This window comes from Pseudorca crassidens, chromosome 6, assembly GCF_039906515.1.
Source record: "Pseudorca crassidens isolate mPseCra1 chromosome 6, mPseCra1.hap1, whole genome shotgun sequence".
Lineage (NCBI taxonomy): Eukaryota > Metazoa > Chordata > Mammalia > Artiodactyla > Delphinidae > Pseudorca > Pseudorca crassidens.
The window spans coordinates 78,673,426-78,686,847 of record NC_090301.1 but is presented as its reverse complement, the minus strand read 5'-3'; the positions used below and the strand labels follow the sequence as shown (position 1 = coordinate 78,686,847).

Genomic DNA, 13,422 nt, shown 5'->3' with positions numbered 1-13,422 from the left:
TCATCTGCTTTATTGAGATCCAGCCACATACCATAAAATTCACCCACCCAAAACACACAATTAAGTGGTTTTTTAGTATATTCACAAAGTTACACAACCGTCACCAAGACCTAAATTTAGAACATTTGTTATTACCCCGGAAAAAAAAACCCTGTACTCATTAGCAGTCACTCTGCATTTTCACCCCCAAGGCAACCACTAATCTTTGTCTCTGTAGTTTTGCCTATTGTGGACATTCCATAAAAGTGGAGTCATATAACCTGTAGTCTTTTGTGAATGACTTCTTTAACTGAGCATAATGTTTTCAAGGTTCACAGGTATTAGTACTTCATTCCTTTTTATGGTTAAATAATATCCCATTCTATGGCTATACAACGTTTTGGTTATCCATTCATCACTTGATGAACATTTGGGTTGTTTACACACTTTCCTATTATGAATATGCTATTAGGTACATTCATATACAAGTTTTTGTGTGGACATAACATTCTTTATTTCTCTTGGGTATATGTGTAGGAATCTAATTGCTCGGTCATATGGTAACTCTAACGTTCTGAAATTAGTATTTTCCCAATCAACAATCAGTAAGCCCTGGGAATACCTTTGAAAATTGTGTTCTTAAATTTTAAAAAAAGAAGTCCATATATTATTTAAGCTTGGAAATCTTTGCCTTAGATTTGCTTTTCCCCTGTTCCTGAACCTGGGGAATATAGTGTAGTTTTTCATGGCTACCATTTGCAATAATTCTTGACAAGTCCATTAGGAAATATTATAAACCCCATAACCACACCACCTCTTTGAAAAAACAGTGCTATGTAATGCTATTTTTGTGTGTTGTTAGTAGAACATGGGTTCTTAGCAGTATTAGCTAAGCTTATTATGTAATGGGCTGTGAAACATAGTATGTCAGATTGTTTTCCAGCATTAGTGGTCCTGTTACTATTAGTCCTGTTAAAAATTACTTTCAATTTGTCGCTTTTGTGTGTTTTTTTTACTGGTCTGAATGTATAAATCAAGGTGAAGTCTCGTGGACTAGAAGAGATTCCAGTTTTTGATATTTCCGAAAAAACAGTAAATGTAATGGAAAATAAATCTATTTCTCCTGATGAAGAAAGACTTGCCTCAGGTATATTTTAGCAGAGTGGGACAATTTTATAAGATCAGCTGACTTTCTTGAAGAAATATTTTGTTATTGTGCTTTTAGTTTTAATTTGACCATGCCCTGTGAATTAGACAAGTATTTTTTTGTGTAATAGTTGCCAAGTGTGTGAAAAAATAACTGATACGACTTCAAGTATGTCTAGTTGCTTTTTCTCTAATTGTCAACTTCTGCTCTATCAAGGCCTCAAATGAGGATATAAACTATAAACATTGCATTCCAGTTATGTTGTTCATAAAAATGAAGTAGTCATGATTTCTGTAATGGCACAGAATAAACTATGGTAATTTTTCTGTTGCCTATTCTCTTGACCTTGAGCAGGTATACCTCAGCCTGCATTCTTAATTTGAAACCTGGGCACTTAAATTTTTATTACCTTAAAAGGAGAGAGATAATTTAAGATTTATCTGGAATAGATTTAATTGTGCTTTTTTCCTTTCTTTTAGATTTAATTGATCCTGTTGCTTTAGAGACTCCGTTATCTAAAAATCTTGTGGCCCAGATTAGTGCACTTGCTCTTCAACTAGATTCAGAAGATCTCCATAATTATTCAGGAAGCCAGCTATTTGAAATGCATGAGAAACTTGGTAGCATGGCAAACTCTATAATTAAAAATCTGCAGTCACGTTGGAGGTCACCAGCCCATGAAAATTCTATTTAGTGTTTTAAGAGAAAATTGAAGTATAAAAAAAAAAAAATCACTGGATTTGTTGATTCATAAAGTAAGTTCTGAAATATAGCACAATTTCAGACAATGTTTGCAAAGTTGGTAACATTTCAGACGCTGAAGGGCAATATCTTATTAAGTTCAGTTTTGTTAGTGAGATCATTTTTTCCTGTATAACATGTTTTCTTGGCTGCTATGCGTAGTTTTTCCAAAAATTTAAATATTGAAATGTGAAAGCAAAAACTAAATAGCATACATTTTATTTCACTTACTCATGCGTATTTTAATGGAACATTTTATGTAATATACCTGTTCTCAGTAAGTAAAAATGAAAAATTTTATTTGAACTTTTTCCTGAACTGATAAGGTATTTATACTTGATTTCCTTTTTTAAAATTTCTATTTGTTGTGCCTGAGGTTTAAGAAATTTGTTCTTGGTAAAACACCCCAAATGAGATGCAAGAGAATCTTTTGGAACGCTCTTCGCAGACATCAACGTTATTTGGACAAGAAAATACTTATATTTCAAGAAAAATATTGAAAGTTTCAACTTTTGGGGTTAAATATTAAAGCAGAATTTACTAAAATTACATTCATTTGCGTTAGCAAATATTTGTTCAGCAGCATTTGCCTGTGAAAATATACTTATGAGACATATAATATTCATTTAAAAATGCACGACTATTTGTACATTATGTATAGATTGTTTTTAATTTATAAATTTCAGTCTTTGTTAATTGCATGAGTTTTGTTCTGCAGCTTCTTGTGAATACCTTTGTTTTGTTTAATAGAAACATAATTTTGTATATATTGAATACTGAGATATCAGTATGGATGGTAGAAGTGCTTCATGGGCTTGCTGCAGATGTTTGTAGGATTCTGTCTCTACAAATAAAACAACAAATAGTTTTGTACTTAGATAATAGTGTTAGTTAAAACATGAGTTTATTTTCTAAAGTAGCCAGAAAGAGTAAAGTAATAGAAATGAGAAAGTGTTACATGACAACTTTGCCATTCATTCCCATAACCTTCCCCTGCAACCCCCATCCCTTTTGGTTTAGAAGAGGGTATCAGCCACTAGAAAGCGTGCCTCATTACATTTCTCTTTAATGGGGATTTAGCTTGAGTATTTTCATTATAACTTGGACCATAAGGAATCTAGAGTTTATCTGCTCTTTTTACCTATACCTAAAGCAAACTTGGGAGAAATTTGAAACTGTTCATTCAAAATATTTATGTTTTACTGAGTAAAAAAGTAGGGTGTATGTAATTAAACCATTTGTAGATTTTTTACCAACTGGTATTAGTGCCTGACTTTCCCATATTTGTTTCATCTTTTTAACAGTGAGAGTATTTCATTTGTTTTTGAAATAGAATGAGCGAGTGGTCTTCTCAGTTTCAGACTTATTCAGAACTAACCCTTACTTGAAAAGGCACACATTCTTCAGCAACTTATAGAAAGTTTAATCCTTGTGTCTTGGTTAGCTTTACATTCAGAAGGGGGCTGCCACCCATTCACAGTAAAAGTTGGTTTTGCTTTAATAATAAATCCATTATCAGTACATTGCAAATATTTTAGGGTCTAAGTGTGATATTTATATGCTGAGGATGATTTTAAAAGAAATTCTGGGACCACTAAACTGAGGATTGTAGCTTGAAGAAATAACTAATGAAAAATTAAGAATTTTTTTAAACATTTATAATTGTGGTTTAAATTGTCTATCATTTATTTCCCAAATTGTATTTGACAGTAAAGAGGCATATATGTTTTTGCAAACGTGTAAGAAGGGATGTGTAGGTGTGTTGAGAGGAGTCAGAATTAGCTCATTTCATGACTTCGTATCTTAATATTTGTGTGAACTAAACTTACTTGCTGGTGGAATGAAGTTCTTGGGAAGTTGAACAGTATAGCAGAAAATGTGACCAAAATGATTACCGTTTACTTAAATCACTGAGTTTGATGCAAGCACAGATTTTAATTTTAAAACATTGTGGTTTAATAAGGATATATTTTTAAATATTTGAGGGCAAAAACCAGTTTGCTAAGTGTTCATTGTTGATATAGTTCTAAGTGTGTATGTGAGGCACCTTATTTTCAATTTTCTTGCCTTAAAATTTTCTGCAAATTTTTTCCTGAGTGATTCCGGAAGAGCTGAAAGCATTAGTATTCCTTGATCAGCTCCAGTATGTGTTGTTTCACTATTAAAGTGAAATCAGTTTTTTCAAATAATTCCTAATGGTTAATAAAACATGGCAAACGTTACTGAGAACACTCAAATGTGATTTATTTTATGTATTTATAAAGAATCTAGTTGAATGCAGAGCCATAGTATAATTTTCCATGTTCCAAAACGTATTTCATAGAGGATTTAAATTTCCATTATTTCAGTGAGCCCATTATTAAAGATGCTCTGCTGTTTGAACAAGTTCGAAAGCCATTGTTGAATAGTGGAGAGCTTTTGCTCAAGTAATTATGCAGTAGGATAATACAGTCAAAAATAAGATTGAAATGTGAACTTAAGTATGGTAACCCTGACATTGCCCATGATTCTTTCTTTCTGTGCAGCTTGGTGTAGTAGTCAGGGATTCTGTTACATATTTAAGAATCATAAAAATGTCAAGAAAGTTGGGTTATATCTTGCCTTAAATAAAGGTGGCAGGACAGGAAACAAAAGTTTGGAAAAATGGGAAGAGTATGTGGAAAACATACAAGTAGAGTTTTGTTTTTAAAGGAATGAGTAAAAATAAGTGCTGTTTCAAAGGCAGGCTTAGTTGAAATTTACCAAAAATACAAGTTAGAGTGTCACATTTTTCTCTTAATGCCATTCCTTTCAACTTTGACTTTATAATCCACCAAGAAAAGCCTAGATTCCATCTCATATTCTTCATAATTGATTTGCAGGGAGATAATTTGTGAGCTAGGCTTGGAGGCCATAAAATAGCAGTTGTTAATAATTATTAGGCTAAGATTTGAGTCAAGGGAGTTAGCTGCTTGCTCATTAGTTCAGCACAAGACCATTTTATCCCTAAGCCATTGCAAAGGTCTTGTACGTTGTATACAAACATTAGAGTGAAGTTCTGACTCTTAACATAGTACTTCTCAAACTTGCATGTATTTGTAAAAATGCAGATTCTGATTCAGTAGGTCTGTGATGGGGGCCTAATAGTTCATTTCTAACAATTCCCATGTGATCCATACAAATGCTGATGTGGACTGCATTTGTGGTCGTCGGCATAAGAGGCTTCAAGATCTAAATTAGGTTTTGGTATCCCAAGCAGATTGAAGTCCTTAGAATTATTGCCACAAAAGATAAAAGCTAGTCTTTTTTAAAGAAACTTTTTCAAATGTCTGAATTGAGGATTCAGATTGGTCTTGAAGGCTTCAAATTACAGTACAAAAATCTAAATAAAATTGTAAAAGGTAGAATTTTGCCTCATTTGGAGCCTTTTAAATATGGAAGATAAATATGTTATAAAGAACCTTATTAAGTAGTTTGGACAATGTGGAGTCTTACGAGTATATGTGAATTATGTTCTGATTTTTTTGTTAATATAAAGGTAAATTTTCACAATATTAGAGGTGCATTTAGAAGGCAAGATTTCATTTAGAGACCAAGTTATGGGACTTCATTATTTCATTAATAAACCTTGAAAACAGACTACCCCTAACTAAATTTAATTTGGCAATAAAGTTAGCAGTGCTGTAATAAGTCAATTCTGACAAATGTGCCTTATAATCATTTTACTGAAGACCTCTGGTGACTGCTGCGACCATTACATGGTTAAAACTTGCTGTTTTGTTGTAAAATGGAGTTGAAAGAGTTGAATAATCTGATTTTCCAAAATGAGTTTTTCTTGGCATTCTGTTAAAATGTTATATTTCCTTCATATTTAAATACTTTTATTGTAAGAGCTGCCCTCATCCAAAGCACTTAAGGAAATGTCGCCAGAAGTTAAGTAATGGGTTTTAAAAATAGATTATCAAAATTTACTGATAACTCAATCTGTGAAACAAATCTGGTCTTTGTGGTTTCTCATGGCCCAATTAATGATATGTCTATTATATGCCAGGTTTTGTATATTGCTTCTTGAAAGTATCCATTAAAATCTGAGTCATTTGGATTTGAAGATCTATAGATACTTGATAGAGTAGTAGCCTGATATAATTATGAGTGTCTACTTAGTTCTTGGAATAGAATATTAAATTTTACAATGTGGTCTTTACCGTTTTTTTCTTCATATGCCAATCCTTTCACCAAAGAACAGTTAAAACCAAGTGCCGAACTGTAAATGCTTACTCCCCTGAAATATACCATTAGAATAAAAGATAACCTCTCTCTTTACATGTGAGTATAAAATTAAAGACAGTATTTTAAATTGATGTCACATGGAAGAAGAAAACCTACATAGCTTTTGGTCTTCTACTTGTAGTAGAGGGAACAATATCTTTACACTACAGTGAACCATTTTATAGCTGGATGAAACTAAGCTTATCAGATGGCAGACTTATATGCTGATAGAAATTGATGCACTGATAAATGATAAAATGAAGAGAAAGGGAAAGAAAAATGGAGCTGAAATAGTAATAAAGCAATTAGGTCATTAAGTATAGAGACAAACAGTTCTGTGTATTTTGAAAATAACTGGCAGCCAGTGGTCCCTGAGTTATCCTATACATAATACAGTACCATAATTAATGTTCATAAAGCCCTTGAATAATTATTTAGAAATACATTATTATTTAATACTCTGACCCCCCATCAGTAAATAATTTCCAACAAAAGACAGTGTTACTTCTTAGATGGATAAGCTGCATATAACTAGAAGGTTCACTTTCAAAATAAAATGTCATGGAACCAAAAATGGAATGTATAATAGCTATTTTGATACTTAGCTGAATAGTTAACAGGGGTCTGAGGAATTTTTTATTTTTATGGAATGGAAATTTTTTAATAGAAGAATGGAATTAAGAATCGATTTTGAGTATAGAAAATGAAAGACGGCAGTTTTGCCTAGTAAGTTTAAAGAGCAGAGGTTGACAAACTACAACCTGCCGCCTCTTTTTTACATCTGATGAGCTAAGAGTGGTTTTTACGTTTTCTAAATGGTTGAAAAAAATCAAAATAATAGTATTTTGTGGCACATGAAAATATATAAAATTAAAATTGTATTGTTTGTAAATAAGGTTTTACTGGGACACGGTCATGCTTATTTACATATTTGGCTGCTTTCCAGCTACAGTGGTAGAATTGAGTAGTCTGAAGGACTGTGGTGGCTTGTAATATCAAACATACTATCTGACACTTCAAACATACTATTGTCTGACACTTTACATAAAGTGTGCCAGTCTTTGACATAAGGGATAGATTTGTGCATACACGGCAGTTTGGCTACTTCTGGCTGGCAGGATAGGAATATTGATTTAATTTCTATTGCCATTATTTAGATTTTATTTTATAAAATGGGTTCCCCTGATTCCATTTATATCTTACCATCGCTCAAATACACATATACTAGGAGATACTAGTATTTTTTACATATGCCTTTTTCTCCCAAACCCTTAAAGCATTGTTCTGTGTTTGCCATGGATATTAAGGGACCTGATGTGTGAAGGAAAGCCATCTGGCACTAATTGGTTAAATCACACCTGTAAAACAATTGGGGCTTTGGGGAGTTTGCTTTCTGTGTTGTTGAGTAATGGATCGCTTTCAATATAAACACTACCTCCTGTGGATAGACTTGACTAATGTGCACTTAGAAAAGGACTGAGAGAAGCCAAATCAGTCATTTATTAGCCCTGTAATATTTTTGTTTTCATCACTTGATAAACTCTAAGAGAGCTTAGTTTTACATTCAGAAAGTATTTATATTTGATAAGTCAAATGATGTAAGTTGAAACTTCACAGAAGTACCTGTTCATTCCTCAATTGACTGTACTAGTAGATGGGAAATAAGGGTGCAGTCAGTTGTGTTTGTGTAATGCTTTATACAACGTTTGAAGCAGGTAGACCTATACTAAAATTGTATTTTCAGGTTCATTATGACTGAGTGGAGGGAGGGAGAATCTGTGTCTGATCCACAGTAAAACTTTCATAATCTGTTGAGAGTTGACTGTTATCACTTGCCAATTGAAACTGGACATTGAAACATTTTTAAAGAAATGCACTTTAATCTGAAATAAAACAAACAAAAAAAATTATGGTACTTGTTGTTCTTTGGTTTTTGTTTTTTTATTTTTGTGTTTCAGTGAGGCCTCCTGAAATGAATGAGAATAACATAATCCAGATACCAACCTAAAAGTGAGCATTGTATTTGTCCATGAACCATTCATATTCTTCCCCTCTTTTATGGCCTATTTTTAACCGTAGAGGATCTCTATTTTATTCATAGTCTTATGGGTTCCACACACTTCTAAATCCTTTTTTTTTTTTAAATTGAAGTATAGTTGATTTACAATATTGTGCTAGTTTCAGGTATACAGTGAAGTTCAGTTATATATATGTTTTTCAGGTTATTTCCATTATAGGTTATTACAGGATATTGAATATCATTCCCTGTGTTACACAGTAAATCCTTGTTGCATATCTGTTTTATGTATAGTAGAGTTTATCTCTTAATCCCATACTTCTAATTTATCCCTCTTTCTCGAGAACTCCCTGTCCCCTTTGTTAACCGTAAGTTTGTTTTCTATGCATGTGAGTCTTTCTGCTTTGTATAAAGATTCATTTGTATTATTTTATAGATTGTGCATATGTGATACAATACTTGTCTTTCTCTCCATATGATATTTTCTGTGTCCATCCATGTTGTTGCAAAGGTCAATATTTCATTCTTTTTTATGGCTAATATTCCATTGTGTGTGTGAGATCTTATATATATATATATATATATATATATCTCGCATCTTAAACTAATTGTTGATGGGCATTTGGGTTGTTTCTGTCTTGGGTATTGTAAATAGTGCTGCTGTGAATGTTGGGGTACATGTATCTTTTCTAATGAGAGTTTTCGTCTTTTCCAGATATATGCCCAGGAGTGGGATTGCTGGATCATACGGTAGTTCTATTTTAGTTTTTTGGAACCTCCATACTGTTCTCCATAGTGGCTGCACCAGTTTACATTCCCACCAACATTTCTGCACACCATCTCCAGCATTATTTGCAGATGATGGCCATTCTGACCAGAGTGAAGTGGTACCTCATTGTAGTTTTGATTTGCATTTCTCTGATAATTAGCAATTTGGAGCATCTTTTCATTCGCCTGTTGGCCATCTGTATGTCTTCTTTGGAGAAATTTCTGTTTAGATCTTCTGCCCGTTGATTGGGTGGTTTGGTTTTTTGGTATTGAGTTGTGTGAGCTGTTGGTATATTTTGGAAAGTAACCCCTTGTTGGTTGCATCATTTGCAGATATTCTCTCCCATTCCGAGGTTGTCTTTTCGTTTTGTTCATGGTTTGCTGTGCAAAAGCTTAAAGTTTGATAAGGTCCCATTTGTTTATTTTTGCTTTTATTTCTTTGCCTTAGGAGACTGTAAGTCCATACTTTTAAAGTAAGGGGAAAAAAACCCGAAATACTTAGTGATGTTGAAAAATACTGTATTAGTTTCCTATGGCTGCTGTTAACAGCCACAAGCTGAGTGGCTTAAATAACAGAAATTTATTGTTTTGGTTCTGGGGGCTAGAAGTCTGAGATAACTTTGTCAGCAAGTGTTGGTCCCTTCTAAGGGCTGTGAGGAAGGCTGTTCCATCCCTCTCCCCTAGCTTCTGTGGTTTGCTGGCAATTTTTGGCTTTCCTGGCATGTAGAAGCATCACCCCAGTCTCTGCCTTCATTTTCACATGTACTCTTTGCTCTTGAGTCTCAGACACACATTAAGAAGCTTTAGGACAGCAGTATTACTACGGCTCTAAAGTATTGTGGGCAGATCTTTCGCTTTTTAGAAAGGATACTCTATAAACTTAAGCACAAGCCATTATTGGTTGGCACTCCATCCTTTGCCCATGCCTTTGCCACAAACTGCCAGCCCACTGGATACAGACGGGGAAGATCCCCTTTGGGATCCCACAGATCCCACAGCTATTGGATCGCACAGTTATTTCTAAAGCGTTATAAGCCAAGCCATAAGGAAAGCTTGCTGAATACAAGTATGGATAGAGTTTTGAGAAAGTCTACACGTGTGCATTTTTTTTTTAATTGAAGTATAGTTGATCTACAATGTTGTGTCTGGTGCATTTAACAATACTTTTTTTAAGTTTAATTTTTTTAGTGAAGTCTAGTGTAGGGGGTTTGCTTTTGTTGAAGTTTTTATTTGTAGATCTTTAATAATGCTCATTCCATCAGTGGTGTTTGTTGCAGAATTGCAGATTTTATTAGTTACTAGCTTAACACCAGTTTATATTGACTAGCCGCTTTATAACTTCAGAACTACAGTCAGCAAGGAAAAGGTGAATATCTGCCATTTAAAAAAAATGTGTTTAACATATTTAGAACTCTTGATTTAGAAAAGAAATACTGTTAAAACATTTTCATAATGGAGAAAGATTCTGGGTTGAGGCAACAGTAATATAACAACAATGCAGAAACTTTAAAAATGTCTATTCTGAAATTAAACATTTTAAAACCCAAAGGAAAATTTAATAATGGCAATTAAAAGACCTATGGGTTTAATGTTGTCTCAGGTTTTATGTGCAAGTCCAGCAGATAAGTCTAGTTTAATAATTGGACAGATTAGTTGTACTAACCTTTGTTTTACTGGTGAATTATTGGGGTACATATAGAAACAAGGGATGGTACAACCATGAATCATATTGACACAAAAAGCACTACGCAGCTTCAGAACTCGGGGAATAGCGGAGAGTCTAAACAAATGCTGACGGCAAGATCTGTAGGTGCTATAGACAGATGCAGTGCTTTGAAGTTCCTAAATAGCTTCAACATAGTTGGCTGGGAGCATGCCCGTCCTGCCAGTCCTCTGCACGGTGCCATACATCCAACCTTCATCAACAGTTTGAACGTTTACAATGGCATCCCCATCTTTGAAGGACACCTCATCTGCATCTGCAGCCATATAGTCATACATGGCACGGAAGATTTTCTATCGGCAAAGACAAAAAAGGGAAATATATATTAGATTTGCAGCAATTAACCCGAACACCTAATTTTAGTTTCCACCAACTTAACTTGCACAAAACAGAATGTGCAACTACCTACCACCAAAACTAAAAGCTCACAAACTAGGAGAAAATATTTGCTAATCATATATCTAATAAGGGATCACTATCCAGACTATATTAAAAAAAACTCCTATAATTCAATACTGAAAAGGGACAGGGGCAAAAGGTCTGAATTCTCCAAAGGAGATGATAAACCAAGAGCCAATAAGCCCGTGAAAAGATGCTCGACATCGTCAATCATCAGGAAAATGCAAAACTACAATGAAATACCCCTTCACACACACTGGAATGGTGATAATTGAAAAGATAGTAACAAGTGTTGGGGAGGATATGGAAAAATTTGAATCTTTATAAACCGTTGGTGGGAAAGGAAAATGGTGCAGACACTTCGGAAAACAGTTTTGGAAGTTCTTCCCATTTTAAGAGTTACCATGTGACCTAGCAATTCTACTCCTAGGTATATACACAAGAGGAATGAGCATAAGTCCACATAGTAACTTGTACATCTGTATTCATAACGGCATTATTTGTAACAGCCAAAAAGTGGAACTAGCCCAAATGCCCACCAACTGATGAATGAATAAAGAAAAGGTATTCCCATACAATTAAATATTTGCTAATAAAAAGGGATGAAGTACTGATACATGATACAACATGGATAACCTCAAAACATTAAGAAGCCAGTCACAGAAGACCACATATTGTGTGATTTCATTTATATGAAATATATCCCAAATAGGCAAATATATACAGAAAGTACATTAGTGGATGTACTAATCTAGTGTTTTGGAGAAAAAATTTGAAAAATCATAGCAATATTGCATGTTTTTCTCACTTTGGGAATTTGGGAGCATACCAGTAATAAAAGTTCTGGAAAGCTAACCTCCACAATGTTTTTTTTTAAAGAATTGTAGCATGGTGGGAAAGGAAAATAGGGCATTACTAATCAACAGGCATAAAGTTTCAGTTAAGCAAGATGAATAAACCCTAGAGATCTGTTCTAGAGATCTCGGGATCTGTACACAACCTTGAATCTATAGTAAACAATAATGCATTATACACTTAAAAATATAAGGGTAGGTTGATCTCGTGTTCTCACAACAATGAAATAAGGTTTTTAAAAACTAACAATTTAGAGATAAAATTTGAAAGTGCCCAAATTTTCTTCATAGGAGCAGTCACTGGTTAGTAATTTGGTATGAGACCTACATATTTTTTCCTAGCATTCTGAAATATACACAACATACATTCACATTCAAGGATAGGTTCCCCCCTGCCCCACATAAGTGGAATACTACTATAAATAGTACTCTGACTTGTTCCTTCCATTTAATATAGCTTGGAAGTCTTTCCATATAAATATAGATTGATCACATTCTTTTTTACTGCTGTAGAGAATTCCATATTTTAGTATTATCGCAAATTATTTAGCCATTTCTATATTTCTGGACATTTAATTGTCACCATCTTTTTGTCACCATGTTTTCATCCACTAACCCTATAGTGTTTGTCTTTGGGCAGATATTTCAAAAGAAAGCTTTTAAAAGTAAAAGTATTTGGTCAAAGGCATGTGCCTTTTAAGTAAGTTTTTTTAGAAAGTTCACTACTATAATGTTCTAATATACTTTTATTGTTGCATATTTCTGGTTAGTAGTCAAATGGTGAACATGTTTTTTTTGTTGGCCATTTTTTAAAATTTTGCTGTATATTGTCTATTCATATGCTTCCAGGTTTTATTTTGAAGGGAAGGGGGATAATATGTCAATGAACTTTGGATACTTTTTGCGTTTTTAGATATTAATCTTTTTATTTAGTATAATATTTTTTCCCAGTTTGACATTTCTTTTTGCTATAAAAACATTTAACCTTTTATGGTCAAATCTGTCAGTCTTTTCCTTTACATATCTAGATTTTGGAGTCTGCTGAGGAAGGCTTTCACCATTTCCAATTGTAAAAGTAGTCTCTATTTTTCTGTAGTATTTTAGTTTTCCTTTTTTTTTTCTCTGCTGATTTGTAATTCTTTTAGGGTCCATTTTTGGACTTCATCTATTTTAAAATCTATTCTCATGCTAAATTCATATTTAATTACAATAGCTTTATAGCATATTTTGCTCTTATATGATTAAGTCCTTTCCTATTATCATTTTCAAAATTTGCCTATTCTTGCATCTTTACTCTTTCAAATAAATTATAGGAGTAATGTATAAAAATTTTTAAAATTTTACTAGGATTTGATTGGAATTGCCTTGAATTTATGGATTTATTTCTGGAGAAATGACTTCAAGATTCCCTTCCTGAACTATAATGGGTCTCAATACTTACTTAAGTCTTATGTCCTTTAGTAAAGATAGTTTTCTACATACAAATATTGTTCATTTCAATCCTAAAGAATTATGTTTTTGTAATATTATGAATGAGATCCAGGGT

At 33.3% G+C, this 13,422-nt stretch overlaps 2 protein-coding genes across 38 annotated transcripts in view; one reads left to right on the top strand and one right to left on the bottom strand.

Annotated features, from left to right (window-relative positions):
• The window catches only part of RIF1 (replication timing regulatory factor 1), a 65,877-nt gene that overhangs the window by 48,914 nt on the left and 3,541 nt on the right, over positions 1 to 13,422 (top strand). The window contains exons 35-36 of the mRNA XM_067741965.1: positions 1,018 to 1,126; positions 1,606 to 8,882. Coding sequence (XP_067598066.1) covers positions 1,018 to 1,126; positions 1,606 to 1,820 — 324 coding nt within the window. The 3' untranslated portion in view covers positions 1,821 to 8,882. The remainder of the gene's footprint in view (positions 1 to 1,017; positions 1,127 to 1,605; positions 8,883 to 13,422) is intronic.
• The window catches only part of NEB (nebulin), a 225,507-nt gene continuing 222,252 nt past the window's right edge, over positions 10,168 to 13,422 (bottom strand). For all 37 annotated transcript variants that reach the window (XM_067741962.1, XM_067741928.1, XM_067741963.1 and 34 more), the window contains one exon: positions 10,168 to 10,916. In XM_067741962.1, coding sequence (XP_067598063.1) covers positions 10,743 to 10,916 — 174 coding nt within the window. In that variant the 3' untranslated portion in view covers positions 10,168 to 10,742. The remainder of the gene's footprint in view (positions 10,917 to 13,422) is intronic.